This window comes from Staurois parvus, unplaced genomic scaffold (genome assembly GCF_062004578.1).
Source record: "Staurois parvus isolate SC_StPar_1 unplaced genomic scaffold, SC_StPar_1.0 ptg000682l, whole genome shotgun sequence".
Classification (NCBI taxonomy): Eukaryota; Metazoa; Chordata; class Amphibia; order Anura; family Ranidae; genus Staurois; species Staurois parvus.
Genome location: NW_028318478.1, coordinates 8,915,379 through 8,935,017, shown reverse-complemented (window position 1 = coordinate 8,935,017; position 19,639 = coordinate 8,915,379). Strand labels below are relative to the sequence as shown.

At 40.1% G+C, this 19,639-nt stretch overlaps 1 protein-coding gene across 2 annotated transcripts in view; it reads right to left on the bottom strand.

Annotated features, from left to right (window-relative positions):
* The window catches only part of APBA2 (amyloid beta precursor protein binding family A member 2), a 507,206-nt gene that overhangs the window by 42,899 nt on the left and 444,668 nt on the right, over positions 1-19,639 (bottom strand). For both annotated transcript variants that reach the window (XM_089652450.1, XM_089652449.1), the window contains one exon: positions 18,244-18,363. In XM_089652450.1, coding sequence (XP_089508576.1) covers positions 18,244-18,363 — 120 coding nt within the window. The remainder of the gene's footprint in view (positions 1-18,243; positions 18,364-19,639) is intronic.

Sequence of the window (19,639 nt, the reverse complement as noted above, 5' to 3'; positions counted from 1 at the left end):
CCTTTTTAGGTCATCAGTTTGCCTTTATTTCAGTCCTTTATACACCACAATGTGGGTTTTAAAAATAGTCTCCTTGAATACTAATGGTTTGAACCATCCAGCCAAAAGATAATCTATGTGGAAAGAAGCTTCCAAACTGCAGGCTGACATTCTTTGTGTCCAAGAAACTCACGTTCACATCTTCCACAGTCCGAAGTGTGAGCACAGAGAATATCCACGTTTTCCTAGCTTCCACACCATGCAAAAAACAGGGTGTCTAAGTTGACATCAAAAGCTCCTTGACCTTTTACATTAAAAGACTCCTTGCTGGACTCTAATGGCAGATTCATCGTTTTAGTCTGTGAAACTAATGCTCAACCCTACACACTTGTTAACTTGTATGCTCCAAACTCACACCAACTACAGTTCCTTCGTAAGCTCCTCCATAGAATCAACACCATCAAGAGAGGTCACGTCCTATTATGTGGGGACTTTAACATCACCGTGGATCCCATCATAGATTCTTAATCCCCAGTTAGATGTTCAACACCCAACTCCCGTACCCTCCTTCATACAGAAGATTTATTTGATGTGTGGCACTGCCAACATGCTGCTGAAAGGAACTATACTTTATTTTCTCACAGGCACAATACTTATACTCGTATTGACATATTCATGGTTGACAAATGGCTCCTCCTCCATATTAGACATAACATGGTCAGATCACGCTGCTTTCTCAGTTTATGTGGAGGAGAAGGAGACCTGTAGACCTATATATGTTTGAAGATGTAACTCAAAGGTTATTAACACTCCCTCCATTAATGTGAAGCTGGCTCAGAATCTCCGGGATTACTTTGACATTAACACCGCATCCCCAACAGATGCCTTTCTACTTTGGAATGCCCATAAGGTATTCATGAGAGGCATGATTATACAGGCCTGCGCATGAGCTAAAATGCACTATAAAGAACAACTAGATGCACTCCTCAAAGAAATTCATACTTTAGAAAAAGTTAATAAAGCAAATCCTGATCCTGCTTGAGCCTCCAGCCTAGCTAAACTCCGTTTGGAACTGAGAAGCATGCTCTGTTCCCAATTTGATCACACCACTCACGTTCTTAAGATCCGCCATTACGCTAGTGGGAACCAAGCAGGCAAGATTCTAGCGAATAGGGTTAAGACTCACAAGATCAAAACTTGAATCTCTTACCTAGTCCACTCTCATACCAACAATAAAATGTTTAACCCCCAAGAGATTGCTAATTCCTCTGCAGACTACTACAGTTCTTTGTCTAATCTTATACATGACCCCCAAACTGCACAACCATCTACAGTCATGGCCGAAATTGTTGGCACCCTTGATATTTTTCCTGAAAATCAAGTATTTCACACAAAAAAGGTATTGCATTAACACATGTTTTGCTATACACATGTTTATTCCCTTTGTATGTATTGGAACAAATATAAAACAGAGGCAGAAAAGCAAATATGACATAATGTCACACAAAACCCCAAAAATGGGCTGGACAAAAGTATTGGCACCCTTAACTTAATATTTGGTTGCACACCCTTTGGAAAACATAACTGAAATCAGTCGCTTCCTATAACCATCAATAAGCTTCTGACACCTCTCACCCGGAATTTTGGACCACTCTTCCTTTGCAAACAGCTCCAGGTCTCTCTTATTGGAAGGACACCTTTTCCCAACAGCAATTTTAAGATCTCTCCACAGGTGTTCAATGGGATTTAGATCTGGGCTCATTGCTGGCCACTTCAGAACTCTCCAGCGCTTCTTTGCCATCCATTTCTGAGTGCTTTTTGACGTATGTTTGGGGTCATTGTCCTGCTGGAAGACCCAGGATCTTGGACGCAAACCCAGCTTTCTGACACTGGGCCCTACAGTGCGACCCAAAATCCTTTGGTAATCCTCAGATTTCATGATGCCTTGCACACAGTCAAGGCACCCAGTGCCAGAGGCAGCAAAACAACCCCAAAACATCATTGAACCTCCACCATATTTTACCGTAGGTACTGTGTTTTGTTCTTTGTAGGCCTCATTCCGTTTTCGGTAAACAGTAGAATGATGTGCTTTACCGAAAAGCTCTATCTTGGTCTCATCTGTCCACAAGACGTTTTCCCAGAAGGCTTTTGGCTTACTCAAGTACATTTTGGCAAACTGTAGTCTTGCTTTTTTATGTCTCTGTGTCAGCAGTGGGGTCCTCCTGGGTCTCCTGCCATAGCGTTTCATTTCATTTAAATGTCGACGGATAGTTCGCGCTGACACTGATGCTCCCTGAGCCTGCAGGACAGCTTGAATGTCTTTGGAACATGTTTGGGGCTGCTTATCCACCATCCGGACTATTCTGCGTTGCAATCTTTCATCAATTTTCCTCATCCGTCCACGACCAGGGAGATTAGCTACAGTGCCATGGGTTGCAAACTTCTTGATAATGTTGCGCACTGTGGACAAAGGCAAATCTAGTTCTCTGGAGATGGACTTGTAACCTTGAGATTGTTGATATTTTGCCACAATTTTGGTTCTCAGGTCCTCAGACAGTTCTCGTCTCCTCTTTCTGTTGTCCATGCTTAGTGTGGCACAGACAGACACACAATGCAAAGGTTAAGTGAACGTCTCTCCTTTTTATCTGCTTTCAGGTGTGATTTCTATATTGCCCACACCTGTTACTTGCCCCAGGTGAGTTTACAGGAGCATCACATGCTTGTAACATTCTTATTTATCCGCAGTTGTGAAAGGGTGCCAATACTTTTGTCCAGCCCATTTTTGGAGGTTTGTGTGACATTATGTCGAATTTGCTTTCTTTCCTCCCTTTTTTTGTTTTGTCCCAATACACACAAAGGGAATAAACATGTGTATAGCAAAACATGTGTTAATGCAATACGTTTCGTGAGAAATACATGATTTCCTGGAGAAATATCAAGGGTGCCAACAATTTCGGCCATGACTGTATATAGGACATTCATAGCTTCTTGACTCGTCTACAGTTGCCTACACTATCTACCGAACAGTTGTTCAAGTTAAATTCCCCTTTTTCGATCACTGAAACTATAAAAGTCATATATTCTCTTCCTAAAGGAAAAGCACCCAGCCCATATGGCTTTATGAATTATTATAAGTAATTTAAACATAATATCTTCATGAGGTCTTTACTTCTGCAGCCTCTAATAAGGCTTTTAAACCCATTGATGTTGAAAGACCACATTGTAACAATCCCTAAACTGGGAAAAGACCCCAAAACCCCTGCCAACGATAGGCCAGTCTAGTTACTCAACACAGATATAAAAATGTATGCCAAAACTTTAGAGAGTAGACTATTTGACAACCTACCCTCTCTTGTCAAAGCTGACCAAATAGGTTTCCCCAAAGGGAGACAGGTGTCTGACGCCACTAGAAGAATAATTAATATCCTCCATTGTGCTAAGACTAGTCGTACGCCTTCTCTGTTCCTCTCTTTGGACGCAGAGACAGCGTTCAACAGAGTCCATTGGGGTTACATGTCTCAGGTGTTGATAAAATTTCAGGGATCCATCCTCTCGGTCATACAGGCCCCATATTCGTGTCCATCTGCTCAAGTATATACTTCTAACCTTTTATCCAAAACTTTCAAAATTTCTAATGGTACTCGCCAAGGATGCCCATTGTCCCCTTCTATATTCAATTTATTAATTGAACCTTTAGCGGAACCCATAAGTTCCCATCCCCACATAACTGGCTTCCATATAGTCAATACTCATCACACAATAAATCTTTTTGCAGATGATGTTGTGCTTCTCCTTAAGAACCCAGCCACATCCCTGCCCCAAGCCCACAATCTGCTGACTCAATTCCGTGATATCTCCTATTACAATGTCAACTTTTTCTAAATCCTTAATTTTGGATTTAGACATCACTAAGGTACTTAAACATTCTTTACAACACTCACTTCCATATTCCTGGAGTACTACTAATATTTCCTATTTAGGAATATTTCTGACCCCCAACCCTGCCTACCTGGCGGACATCAACATTGATACCCTTTATAAGAAAGTATCCCAAGAATTGACCCACTTAGCCAAGTTTGAACTATCTTGGTCAGGAAGACTAGCCTCTCTCAAGATGTTCATTCTTCCACAACTACTTTATTTATTCAGAACAATGCCAGTTCCTCTTAAACCAAAGAACCTCCAAATTTTTACCTCTCTGTTTACACATTTCATTTGGCAACAAAAGAGAGCTAGATGTTCCCACTCCCAGCTCCTAAAGCACAGAGGGGCAGGTGGTATGGGTTATGTGGATGATCTGGATTATTATACTACAACTAACTTGGATCAGATAAAACAGTGGTTCCAACTTACTTCCACTATGCCCTCTGCAGCAATAGAATGAGCCCTGATCCAGGCTACAGACTTCCCCTCACTTTTGGTTGCTGACTTATGGAACCCCACAAAACTAGATCATCTCCCCCCTTCAGTACAAGCCTCCCTCCTAGCATGGAGGGCCTTCCACTCTACTCCCAAACCAAACCTTAAGAGCACAAAATTACCCTTTCCTATTAAGGTTTTGGCATTGTTTATTCTGAACATCTCCCTTCAATCCTGGTGTAATAAAGGTATCACAGATATGGATGACGTATTCCACAATAGATCTTTCAAAAGTATGGAGGAATTGTGGGTGGAATTTGGGCTGCTGTCAAAAGACCATTTCACATACTTACAAATCCAGCACTTTCTTGCATCTTCCCCACCACTGAGATATGTGCACCTGACTAGGTGCATCAATATTACTACTCAAGAAAAAAAAAAATGACCTTTTTCAAATCTAAACCTTTCCTTTAATGGGAAGAAGATTTCAACATCAAGTTTACAGATGCACAATGGAATAAGGCTTTTAAATCTACTTACAATGCCCCTCACTGTGTCCAACATTGGGAACTGGCACAAAAGATCTCACTACGTTGGTATCTCACGCCATGTTGATTAGCCCAAATGTCCCCCTCTCTTTCTCCCCTCTGCTGGAGAGGATGTGGTCAGCCAAGAAATTTACTGGACATTCTCTGGTCGTGTAAAAATATAGTTAGCTTCTGGCAGAATATATCCCAGGTGATATCTGCAATAACAGAGACTTTACTGTTTCCCCAATCCTGCTCTAGCTAGCCTGACTTTGGGTATTGAAACACTGCTATCTCCCTTCCATATGATTGTTTGTCATATTCTCCTTCCTGTCAAACTCATCATTGATAGACACTGGGAACAACAAATGGTCCCCAACTCATCTAAAGGCCTCAACTTAGTTAACTTACATTTCTCTTATGAAAGAACAATTGCAATATGGAATGGTTCTGTTGCTTCTTTTAATAAAATATGGAAACCTTGGTCTACATGGTTTAACAAGTGATGCCAACGCCTTTGTAAGTCTTAGTTTCACTGGCATTCCTTTCTCAAATATTACACATAGGTTGTTGTTCTCCTTCTTTAGTGCCTTATTAATCTTACATTCTGTTACCTGGTGTTTCTTTTCTCTGTATCTCTCTGTTTCTGCCATCAGCAGTCTATGTTTGTGAATTCCTTCAAAAATGTAATAAAAAAATCTATTGAAATAAAAGAGAGTGACACCTGGTGATAGTGGAGACACAGAATACTGCCATCAAATATCAGCACCAAAGTCTCTGAAGGAAATAGATGTCACTTAGCCCACTAATGTCCATGCAAAACCCTAAATATCTTTAATGGTATCCACACTAGAGGGGCCCAGTTGTTGAACAATTATAATATGAATAAAGGATTTAGACAAATAGTAGCTAGAAAAAAATAAATACTAAAAAGGTACAACATCATATTCCAAAGAACAAGTAAATATAGTAATTCATAATCCAAGAATACTTCATTATCATTACCTAATATTTCAAAAAGAAAAGGGTTTACCTTGTTGTGATAAAAAAAAAAAAAAATATTATATATATATATATATATATATATATATATATATATCTAGTGGGAACTCACTTCAAATGGTAGATCTTTATTCAACGCATACAGCAACTCGCTTTCTTTTTTTAAGGCCTTTTTAGCCCACTTTTATTTAAAGAAAATGTTTCATAAAGCTTCCCACGCAGGGGTATCCACCATCAAACACATGCAACTGAAAATTCAGCCTCCTGGCTTGTACACAGTTTTATGTCTGTCTCCTACAGACTCTTTCCAAAATATGGCTCTCACAGACAGCTGGCCACTAGCACACAGCTAGTCTGGCTTCCACCTCTCCTTTGTAAAGCCTTCCTGACTCCAAGGCAGAGACCTCCTGTCTGCCGTGGTGGAGCCCCGAACCCTGGTTAGGCCTCTATGAAAAGGCCTGCACACACCTGTGCAATCAGTCTCCTGGCCATTCCCAAAACCTGGACCCAGGATTTGAGATTTCATCCCTCCCAAATCGCTTTGAAATCTCCAGGCTCCAGGTCCCAAAATGGACCTTACAAACAAATGAGGAAAGTGAAAATCCACTTTCCTCTGTATCAAACATGTACCCCGGAGCCCCTCAACCTGCCTTGTTGAGAATCCTGGGTAGGTAAATTGGCTCCTGTCTAAATTGGCCCTAGTATGTGTATGTATGAATGTGAGTTAGGGACCTTAGATTGTACGCCCCTTGAGGTTTGGGGACTGATGTGAATGTACAATGTATATGTAAAGCGCTGCATAAATTGGCAGCGCTATATAAGTACCTGAAATAAATAAATATACAGTAAAGTGCTGCACAAACTGTTGTTGCTATATATTCCTGTAATATAATAATAATAATAATAATATGTAAAAGTGGATTGATATTCAATTACTATGATCAATCACTACTGATAAAACATGGTAAACATTAATAAACCATTCATTCACAAGAAAGTCATACTGTAGTCAGCTCTGCCATCTTGTGGCAGTTTTTGGCACTGCATGTAAGACTGAAAAACTGTGCCTTACTCCAGGGGTAGCCAACCTTTTGACTTTCCTGGGCAATGTTGGAAAAAGAGGAGTTTTCTTGGGCCACACATAAAACACACTAACAATAAGGATAGCGGATGGACAGAAAAAGTTAGGCAGATCAAAAATTAACGATCACTGATAACGTACTTATCTGAGTATTAAAACTTAATTTTTTTTTTAATTGTTTTTATTATAAAAGTAAAAGAGGGCAACATAAAACCAGTACGATATTTGACACTGTTTTTGATAAGATAGTGCATCAATATCTGGTTCGGTGGATGTAGTAGCAATTCTCAATGAATTCTCAAGGTGCTCATCATATATTTTGGTTCTAATTTTGCCCTTTATGTGTTTCATCCCTGAAAACAGTTGCACACAAATATAGGAGCTGCCGAAAACTGATGACATGAATAAGGCGTGATTGTGAGGAGTGGGAGATTTTTCTTTGGGAAGATAAAAGTCCAGTAAAGAGGCACTGTCATATTTTTCTTCGGGTGCATGTGTTCGTTAAGTGTAAATGTATTAAAAAAAAAAAATCAACATTTTTAAGTATGTTTTTGGATTTTGTGTTGGGACAAATTCATAGCCATCTTGGGCCACACGCGGTCTGTGGGCTGCAAGTTGAACATCCTTGTCTTACTTGATTTAGTAGGGCAGTGGTGGGCAACCTTTTTTTTCAACTGAGCCAAATCTCGCCAAAACCACGATTGAAATTTATTTTGAGAGCCACATTTTTAAAACTGAAAATACATAGGATGGTACACTGTTTTTAGTTTCAATAAGTTTTTATAGTAATTCATCCCCCATATAGTAATTCATCCCCCTTATTAATTCATCCCCCATATAGTAATTAATCCCCCATAGTAATTCATCCCCCATATAGTAATTCATCCCCCATAGTAATTCATCCCCCCTATAGTAATTCATCCCCCCTATAGTAATTCATCCCCCATAGTAATTCATCCCCCATATAGTAATTCATCCCCCATAGTAATTCATCCCCCATAGTAATTCATCCCCCATATAGTAATTCATCCCCCATAGTAATTCATCCCCCATAGTAATTCATCCCCCATATAGTAATTCATCCCCCATAGTAATTCATCCCCCCTATAATAATTCATCCCCCATAGTAATTCATCCCCCATATAGTAATTCATCCCCCATAGTAATTCATCCCCCCTATAGTAATTCATCCCCCATATTAATTCATCCCTCATATAGTAGTAGTAAGTAACAAGTAGTAAGCCAAGTCCCCCCTGTGTCAATTCACTTACCTTTGCTCTGCGCGTTCCTCTCGCCGTGTTCCCGCGCCGTTCCGGTCTTCAGGGCGGACTGTGAGAGGAGCCTAGCTCCTCTCACGTTTGTCACGCTGCCCCGCCTACACACATCCTGACAGCCAATCACTGGCTATCAGGATGTGAGTGGCAGCGAGACTGGCCAATCATTGCATTTGAGCGCGCTGCCCTGGCTGTTTTTTTTTGGATCACGCTGCAGAGTCCCTGCCGCCCGAGAGGAGGGAGGGGAGCGGGCGCCCGGCACACAAGAGCCGCATTAAAGCGTGTAAAGAGCCGCATGTGGCTCGTGAGCCGCGGCTTGCCGACCACTGTAGTAGGGCAAAGAACATAATAATGCATAAAATGTAGTAACCTAAAACAATCACATTGATAATTTGTATTTTCAGACTGGGTGTTACAGATGTATGGTATACTCTCCACTATTTCTCTTTCCACTGATTAAAGGCCACAAAATACTGACGCTCATTAGTCTATACTCAATTTTGTGGGTTTTATGCGTTTTGAGCTGAGTCTACACAGGAAGGTCTTTTATCAGAAGCAATTCAAGAAATTGTCTGATGTTCACCAAACTCTACTTGTTGCATTGCCTCAATCATGATTGAACTTGGAAATGTACACAAACAATTCTACCCATTGCTTTTTTAAATTGCTTGTTATCACCTATTTGTACACAAATGAGAAATTTATTGAGACTATTGGACAAATGATTGTCTTTTGTATCCTAGTATCATACTGAAAATGAAAAGGTTACTAAAGTTACAAAAATTCTCGTACAGCAGAATACAACTTCGAAAGTGATGTAATGTATTGTATTTTTTTGTATTGTAGTGTATTCTTTTGTTTCCAAGCATGCGCAGTCTTGGTCACTCAATTTTTTTCGGATGAATACTATACTGATTAAACAAAAGAAGTTTGTTCTGTTATCGTAAAAGAAAATTCTTTGTGCTTGTTCCTTTGGATATTTTCACATGAACTGTCACGAGTGGCTCTTGAAAGCTGTATACTAATGATCAGATTATCAGATGATCCCTCTGAAAGCGGTATTTTTCATCCGATTTTCTAATCGTGTGTACTAGACTAGGATTGCACTGTTGCACTTTGTGCTGCTTGCATTTTTGTGGGCACAGCAGCCCATTCTTTTGAATGAGCTGCTGCAACTTGGGGAAAACACACAGAAAAGATCCCTGAACCTTTTTAAAACTGCAACTGCACAGAAATTTTCATGATGCTTTTGCAGCATGCATTTTCTCGCATCTGAAAACCTGCTGCACTCCTAGGGGTGCCATTAAGAATGAAAGACCCCTGACACATCTGCAAAAGACCAGCACATTTTGCCTGCAGGTGCTTGTGGGTGCAGGAAGATGTGCGATTTGCACAATGTCCTGCACCAGCAACCAACGGCAACAGTGTGAACCTACGTAGTCTAAATAAACATCACCACTACTGATATCTTGTTTTCAGCTATGTTACTAGTGGCATTAAACCCCCAACCAAAAATGTAATATATTGCAGCTTGACAATCATTGGATGTGGTGGCTGCATGAGTTTTTTTATTTTAGGTTTTTTCCCCTGTTTTCAGTTGGTGATCTCACCAGTACACATCTCCTGTATTAGAGTGCCCCCACTCTGTATGAAGGAGCAACAGAGACACCTTTGGACAGCAGAGCTGTCAGTCTGGGGGCAGGGGAATGTTAGATGTACTAGCAAATTTTGATACACTAACAAGTAGAAGCCAAACTCCAGCTAACACTTAGGTAGTTAGAACTTGGACCAGCCTTCCCAATCATTGGATTCAGGTGTTGCAATCACCTCCATGGCCACAGGTGTATTAAATCAAGCACCTGGGCATGAAGACTGATTCTACAAACATTTGTAAAAGAAATGCCACCTGTGCAATAAGTCCACCCGTGAAATTTACTTGCTACTAAATATTCCACAGTCAGCTGTTAATGGTATTATAACAAAGTGGAAGCAACTGGGAACAACAGCAACACAGCCACAAAGTGGTAGGCCACATAAAATGAAAGAGTGGAATAAGTGCATGCTGAAGAGCACATTGCGCAGAAGTCGCCAACTGTCTGCAGAGTTAATAGGTAAAGACCTCCAAACTTTGTGTGGCCTTCAGATTAGCACAACAACAGTGCGTAGAGAGCTTCGTGGAATGGGTTTCCATGGCTGAGCAGCTGCATCCAAGCCTTACATCACTAAGTGCGATGCAAAGCGTTGGATGCAGTGGTGTAAAGCACGCCACCACTGAACTCTGGAGAAGTGGAGACGTATTCTCTGGAGTGTCAAATCATGCTTCTCTGTCTGGCCATCCAATGGACATGTCTGGGTTTGGCAGTTGCTAGGAGAACAATACTTGCCTGACTGCATTGTGCCAAGTGTAAAGTTTGGTGGCGGGGGACTTATGATGTGGGGTTGTTATTCAGGGGTTGGGCTTGGCCCCTTAGTTCCAGTGAAAAGAACTCTTAAGGTGGCAGCATACCAAGATGTTTTAGACAATTTCATGCTCACAACTTTGTGGGAACAGTTTGGGGATGGCCCCTTCCTGTTCCAACATGACTGCGCACCAGTGTACAAAGCAAGGTCCATAAAGACATAGATGAGTGAGTTTGGGGTGGAGGAACTTGACTGGCCTGTACAGAGTCCTGACCTCAACCCGATAGAACACCTTTGGGATGAATTAGAGTGGAGACTGCGAGCCAGGCCATCTCGTCTGACATCAGTGCCTGACCTCAGAAATGCACTTCTGGAAGAATGATCAAACATTCCCATAGACACACTCCTAAACCTTGTGGACAGCCTTCCCAGAACAGTTGAAGCTGTTATAGCTGCAAAGGGTGGGCCAACTCAATATTGAACTCTACAGACTAAGACTGGAATGCCATTAAAGTTCATGTGCGTGTAAAGGCAGGCATCTCAATACTTTTGGCAATATAGTGTGTGTGTATGTATGTATGTGTATATATATATATATATATATTATAATAAAATATGATCATTGTAAGCACCTCTGTCACTGCTCTAAACAGCTACATTTGCAGGTCAGCCTGTTCTACTGAAAAAACAGATTTACTAGCCAGATCACCAGATGAAAATAAAAGTAAGAAAGCCATAAAAACTAATGCTGCCACCACATCTAAGAATTGGTAGACTGAAATATAATAAATGTTTACTCTTGGGTTTAATACTACTTTAATGTAAAAAATTAAAAATAATGGGACTGATCACCCTGCATAACGGAAAATTTGATCAAAAAGTTCAAATGCAGACCAGAATAAAACAAGGGGTTCACAAAAATCCACGCAGGCTGGTGTCAGACCATATATTTGGGATTTTGGATTTCAGTCATCATGAGTTGGTTCCTGTTTGTTACTGCAACATATCTCTATCTGAACTCAAGCTTGATGATAATAATGAAGGTTATGGTTTAATGCATTATTCACTCCGCTGTTTACTTTTTGCATCTACTTACACCTGTATCATTGATGGGGCTATTGTGCTGGACCCAGTGTTTTCTTTTTTGGCAATGTTGTTAGAATAAAGTTTCTCTTTTTTAATAATTTAGATTAGTTTGTTGACTCTGAAGTTCAAACTTTGTTGGTGTGTTTAGGCTAAGCCTTTCTGTCCTAGTTTGGCTTTTGTCTATCTGACTTCTACCTCTACTTCCAATAATGACTGCACCAGATTTTTTGGTTACACATTTCTGCCTTTCTTTACCTCTGGCCTGAACCTGGCTATGATTCCACTCTCTGCAGATATTCTGTAGCCATGCTCCAGTCTCTGTTCTTTCTAAACAGATGTTGTACCCATTTTACAGTCCTTGAAGCCTCTAAACAGATTCTAGACCCATGTTCCTGTCTCTGCTGTTTTTGCTCCAATCTTGTACTTATACTTCAGCACCTGATGTGTCTGTACTGATCCTGCACTCATTTTCTAGTCCCTGTTTCCCTGCACAAATCCTGTACCTGTACTCAATCTCCAGTCCCTGCTTTACCAGCCTGGATCTAATACCTTTTCTTCAATTCTTGCTTTGTCTGCACATATCCTGTACCCATACTCCAGTTGAGTCTGCACAGCTTCTGTACCTATTCTGCAGTTCCTGCTTCATCTGCACAAATTATGCATTCATTTCCCAGTCCCTGTTGTATTCGCACAGATCCTTTACCTATAATTCAGTGCCTGTTTTGTCTGGACATATCCTCTATCTATTCTTCAGCCGCTGTTTTTGTTTGCACTAATCACAGACACATATTTTAGCTCTACCCAGGATTCTTACAATGTATCTGTCACTTCATACCTGCCCATAACAGAAGAGAAAGAGCTATCAATGCTGAATATGTCCCCTTGTATTCTGGGTCATTTAATGAAATCAAAGGCTTAAAGCTGATCTCCCTTTAAATAGTTTGCACCAGTATGGAGATTAAATTAAAGTGTAACAGTTTTGATTCACATGTACAAACAAAAGCATTCTCTTATTCTCTTCACTTTTGCACACACACGCGCACGCACGCACACACACATATGCATGCATATATATATATATATATATATACACATATATACACATACACACACAGTGCATATAGAAAAGAATCACTCCCTTTAAAATAGTCACATTTTGTTGCATTGCAGCCTGAAATGAAGGCAGACACAGTTTTTTGTTACATCCAGCTGTATTTACTCAGTGTAACATCCAAGTGAAAGATATATCACCAACATGTCAGAAAAAAATACAAAATAAATTCCATAGAAGGATCACCCCCATGTGTCAGTATTTTGTTGAACCAGCTTTTGCTTTAATTTCAGCCTTTAGTCAGTTGGGATGTGTCTGTACTAACTTTGCACATCTACACTGTGCAATATTTGCCCACTCTTCTTTGCCGAACTGCTCAAGTTCAGTTACATTTGATGGTGACCATTTGTGGACTGCAGTCTTCAGGTCATTCCACAGATTTTCAATGGGGTTTGAGTCTGGGCTCTGACTAAGCCATTCAAGGACATTCACCTTTTTCTCCCTCAATCAGTGTGCTCATTTTTTCTGTGTGCTTTGGGTCATTGTCATGTTGGAAGGTAAACCTTCTTCAAAGCTCATTGCTGACTGCATATGGCATTTCTTGAGGAGAGGCTTTTTTCTTGCAACCCTCCCATACAAGCCACATTGTGGATACTTTGTGATATTGTTGTCACATGCACACAATGACCACTCTTTGTTATACATTCCTGCAACTGCTTCGGAGTTGCTGTAGGCCTCTTGGTAGTCTCTTTGACCAGTTTCCTCCTGGTTCTTTCATCCAGTTTGGAACAACTTCCTGATCCAGGGAGGGTCTGTGTTGTACCAAATACCTTCCACTTCTTAATGATAAACTTCCTTGTGCCTCTAGGTAATGATAAAGCCTTTTAAATATTTTGTATCCATCTCATGACTTGTGCCTGTTCACAACTGTATCCCAGAGATCTTTTGACAGTGTCTTGCCACCCATAGTTGATTGTTTGCTTCAGTTGCACTAACAAGGACAGAAATGCTCCAGAAAAGCTAATTTCATGCTGCACTAATCAAAAAATTACTACAGCTGATCACAGTAGAAAGTCAAATGGCTTTGTGTACCATTGAAAATGTGATTAGCTACATCTGATTGAGTTTACAAGACATTATTAGGTGGGGGTGATCCTTCTTTCCAACTCAGTAATTCTGTTTTGAATGTTTTCATTTTTCTCTTACATAATGGTGTTATATCTTACACTTGGATGTTATAAGTTGCACTTAGTATATACAGCTGGATAAAACAAACTGTGTCTGTCTTCATTTCAGGCTGCAACAAAGTGTGATTATTTTAAAGGGGGGTGATTCTTTTCTATACCCACTATATATAGCTATAGATATGTATAGATATAGATGTATATCCTAGTTTTGATTAAAACAACAAATCAACAATTACAAAACATTCTGACAATCTTTTTTTGCCTTGGGAACACAGTCACCACTTTTTTTTTATAGTTACTTGCAGTTAGAGATATTTCCACCAGATGGTGCCCAACAGCTTCTGAAGGCACACAGCTACACATCTTTTCGAAGTTCATACATAGTTTACTGAATACATTGTTATAAAACTACCCCCCAGCAGGGTATGTGTGAGAGGATTTCCATTTTTCCCCAGAATGGGCATTCTAAAAATCCTGTTTCAGTCCAGTTCACTGGGTTTAGGGAGCTTGTGCGTCTCTACTGAGTGTTTTATCAGCAGCAAAAAAGTCTACAGGTCCTACAAAGAATTGCAATAATAAGATCAAGCCTTTGACAATAATGTACACAAATATGTATCCATTTTATGTTAACCCTCTTGTATTTCACTGTATTGAAAAACTGTATTGTTTCCCTTTATATTGTAAAGTGCTGAGCAAACTGATTGTGCTATATAAATCCTATATAACAATCATAATAATTATTATTTTATTTAAATCAGATAAAAAAATTTTAAGCTTTAGCCAAAATGTACAGAGATGATAGGATGCCCTATATAGAAAACCTTCCCTGAAAGAAACATGAAGGCTGCCTTTGCATTTTCTTTTTTTAACAAATGCTTGTTTTCTGGCTGTTAAGATTACCTTCTGGCTTCAGCACTGAACTGGAACAAGTATACAAAGGGATTCTGACTTTTCTCTGAAAATCCTGATATGAATACTTGTTCTGGGTCAATGACTCAAAGCATGGAATTCAGAAACTCAGTATAACAGCCAGGCAACTAGAATTTTTAGAAAAGGGTAAAAAATGGCTACCGTCAGATTTTTCAGGAACTGCCAGGAAAAAATGTTTACTTAAAGTATGACTAAAGGCAACACTTTTTTTTTTTTTAATAAAGTAAAGTTACATGTACACATGAACTCCCTTAATAAATATCTATTAGCTCTCCTGGCAGCAGAAAAGCGCTAAATGCCGCTAAAGTGCGTGTAAACCCAGTACCGCGTTTACCAGCGTTTACGCTTGGGCATTTATTCATCTGATTGGGCAGAGTATTTTCTATTGCCATTAATAAATGCTCAAGAGCTAAACGCAGCTAGCGTTTGGGCGCCTTTACACGTGTTTTTGCCATGTTTAGCGTTTTTTGCACAAAACATTCCTGGTCAGAGACTGCAGACATGGTCAGAGACTGTGGTCATAATACAGGAGATGGTCAGAGACTAGGCAAAAATGTATTTACCAGCTGTGAAAAATAGACTGCTCTTCTCCTTTTTATAATCTTATTGATTAATTATTTATAAAGTTTTGTACAATTTTTTCTCAACCAGCTACTCTGCATGGGTGATTAATTACCTACTTTAAGCAGTCTGTTATGCACAGCTGGTAAATACTTTTTTGTCTAGTTCCCAAGGTTTAGCACCCACGCCATTATTTATTTGGTGAGTCAGAGAGCTATTAGGTTACCCCACCTTCACCTGTGGTTTTGTTGTTTTTTTTTTATGATGGTCAGAGTCTGCAGACATGATATATGAGATGGTCAGAGGCTGTAGGCATGATAAAAGAGATGGTCAGAGACTGTGGACCTCGTACAGGAGATGGTCAGAGACTGCAGACATGGTACAAGGGATGGTTAGCAATTGCAGACTGCTAGAAATTACTGCTATAACAAAGCAATAGAAAAACCCATATTAGTGTCTGCAGTTGCCCTGAGGGCCACACAAAAACTTCCAATGGACTGCATGTGGCCCCTGGTCTGCAGGCTGGGCACCAGGGGACTAGATACTTTGCAAGAAGTGTAGATCAGCAGTGTGCATAGCAGGATAAGTATGTTATCTCTTTTTTACAGGGGAAGCTTTATTTATACTTTAAATCTGAAAAAAAACACTTTAAAGTGACCCTGTCAGCATATCTGCTAAGTGTGAATATACTTAGCTGCCCTTCTTAAAATGCCACTTCCGGGTGTGTGCAATACATATGCTGTGCTGCATGCTGTGGTTTCTCCTACTGGCCTGCATGTCACTGTCTCACACCAGAAGTTTGTGGGAGGAACCACTGTTTATGGCTGGGAAAACAGGTCCAAAAATGATCCACATTCTAGAACAGTTTGGTCAGATTGATGGATAGCTAAAAGCCAAGCTGTCATTTTCCCATGCAGGGCAAAGCAACAAATTCACTTTAATCCATCAGTTGCGCATACAGCCCTGGACAAATGTTTTGGTACCCTAAGAGTTCAGTTACACATGCCGTAGCCCTCTGAAGAGCAGACCACAATAGATTACCTTTCTTAGTGCATTTTAAAGGTGGTGAGAAGGCATTAGCTTCTGTGACTCTTGGCTACACCTGCATCCTGTATTTGATGCAGTGTGCCCTTTGACTCTGTTTTATTTTGATCTCATGTTGCCGACCTTGGCTTGTGTCCTGCCTCCAGCCTGGCTTCTGGCCCTGCTCCCCAGATGTGACACCTCTAACTCTGAAATCTCAAATTTCACTCTGATCATCCACAGCCTCCCAGTCATATCCAGACTGTCATCTGACCACCTTCTACTATACCAGGACCTACCACAGGCACCCATGCCACTCCTTGTCCTGCTATACCCTGTCACCAACGCAAGGTGGTAATGGACAGGAGGGTGTAGAGGAAGCCTTCTTGTTAGCTTAGTCTATATCAGGTACACAAAGGGTTGTTCACATCCCAACAGGTGGTACACGCACACATCATAACATGCATTTTACAGTAATGCATGACAATACACTGCATATACATGTTTTGGTAGTTTGCAACTGTGCATTGTGCTCTGCAGTGGTTTAAAAAATATAATAGGATCTATTTTTTCATGTGTTAAGTGTGTTGACAGTCCATTCAGATTGAATAGGTTAATGAACGCAACACAACTCAATGCACTAAAATGCTTGTGTTGAAGCACACTGCTTTGTGATGTGAATGGGTCTTAGAGTCATACCTGGCTAGATGATGAAGCAAGTATTCTAATGTGTGTGGCTTAGTTACCTTTGCCATACATTACAAAAAACTCATACAAAGTTTGTCATTCTTTCCAAGTTTAAATGCATCGGAAGGCAGACATCTGAACAGTTATAACCCATGAGATATAGAAATCAACTGCCTGGTTTCCACTTAGATACACAAATCAATAGAAAGGGTCTCTTCTATAGTCAATAATGGCATGAAAACCTGAATACTGCAAGAGCGGTTATCAAAACAAACTGCAAAATGTCTTAAAAACAAGCATTTCCACCATAGCTCTTACCTACTATTGATATTAATTTATTAAGTCGTTTTTGTTTTATTGACTCACTACGGCACTGCTGTTTGGTCTGTGCTTTTTATGATTTATACAATATGACACCTTGTCATGGTAAAGCAGAAAACCTCTTTAAAATGGTTCTAAAGGTACAAGGATTTTTAACTTAATACATTCTCTGCATTAAGGTAAAAAAGCAGCCTTCCCCCCACCCAAAGCCCTCCTTATACTTACCTGAGCCTGATCTGGATCTAGCGATGTGTATGAAAGGAGCAGTTCTCTAAGCTCTCTTTCTTCTCAATGGACAGGGAGACAGCACAAGGAGTCATTGGCTCCTGCTGCTGTCAATTACAGCCAGTTAGAAAGAGTGGGGGCGAGGCTGAGTCACGCTGCGCTGTGTATCAATGGACACACAGAGCCGACTTGGGAGAGAGCATGCATGTGTTCCCGAAGAGCAAGGGGCATTCGGCAGGAAGGAGTAGCCAGGAGCTCCAGCAGGGCACCCCAGAAGAGGAGGATCAAGGCTGCTCTGTGAAAAACCATTGCACAGCGCAGGTAAGTATAACACGTTTGCTATTTTTAAAAAAAGTATTTGGAAGCACTTTAAAGCTGAAGAACATTCACCACTGCCATTGGTAAATACTGTAGATGAATTGGAGAATACAATTATTGTTATCTCTGGCTGTCTTGCCGAGTTCAGGGGGCTGCCAGAGGAATTCTGCTTTCCAATAGTCCTTATAAACACATCTATACATTGATTATAGTGGAACAATCATTCACTTACAATTCCATTCTGAACACTGAATCCTAACTGGTATTTCAGATCAGGTCTTTTGATGAGGACAGTAGTCACAGGGGGACAACTGACAATGTTCAGCTTTAGTTGCGTTTGATTCTTAAGGCCCTGAAAAAAATAAAAAGTAAAACAGTGAACTAGTACACTTTGTAATTCCATGAATATTCAGAACAAACAATGACAAGATTGCTGATCCATTGCCAGAGTAAAAGTAAAATTCAAATGCTGAATTGAAGAAGCAAACATTCCTGCAGTTTAAAGAGGATTATGCCTTTTAGTAAATACAGTAACATGAAAATAATATTTTAAGAGACTGCAATAACTCCCCTGATATGTCAGCCCCACAGTAATTATTTAAAACACACACACACATATATTTTTCATAACTTAATTCATGGTTATAGATCATATATCCAGAAATTAAAGGGGTGAAAACAGGGAACTGACACTAAAGATATGGGATGTGCTGTGCCAGATTAAACTCTATGGGGACCCCTGGGCAGTTGAAACCTTGGGGCCCCTCTTGCAGGTTTCTCATGTGTGTGCTCTAGTGGGATAACATTGAACTAACTAGTGTGAATGTCAGCCGCTAGATGGGGATGACCATCAATACTGGACATTACGCGTACGTAGGTTGCACAAACATTATTTACAAACTGACAGCTGAAAGAAGATGAGCTTTTAAGAGACAAACTGTAATGTGAACCTGATGTCTATGGTTTATATACTTTAAGATGTTATTGAGTACTCTACATTATTACAGTATTTTCTCTATAGCGTATTTAATGTAAAAAGTGTTCCTTTCTTTGAGTTGATTCATTTTTTCAATCTTCTGTAAACATTTTAAAAAGCTATTTGGTAAACTGGCACTGGAATGTGTACTTTTTGAATGCCTGAACACATTGCAATCTTGGGGACCTAATTCTGACTTCAATCTACATTAATTCCTCTGAATGGAATATGGTGTTTTAAATTATAGAACCATTGTTATTTTTTATTTAAAGTGGAACTGACATACAAAAAATATTCACCTCCATTTCAGCAATGCAACTGTGGGATCCCTCGCTGGCCACTGACATTTTCTCCCACGGGATTCTTCTTTTGATGCTGGGTATCCAGCATCTTGATTGGCCAGCAGGGATGACTTGACTTCATGCGCACAGGAGTCACTCTTCCCGGCACACTGTCATCGTGCCGAGAATGCATGCTGAGCTGCAAAAGAACATTGTGAACAGGCAGGTAAGTTTGTTTTATTGCAGAAGGAACATAGTTGGTCTCCTCTGCAAAAAAGCTTCCAGCTCACAATTTTTCTTAGTAAAGGTTTCGTTCCACTTTAGGTTTACCTTATGGGTCAGTAAAGCCACATCATAAAAACCTATCAATA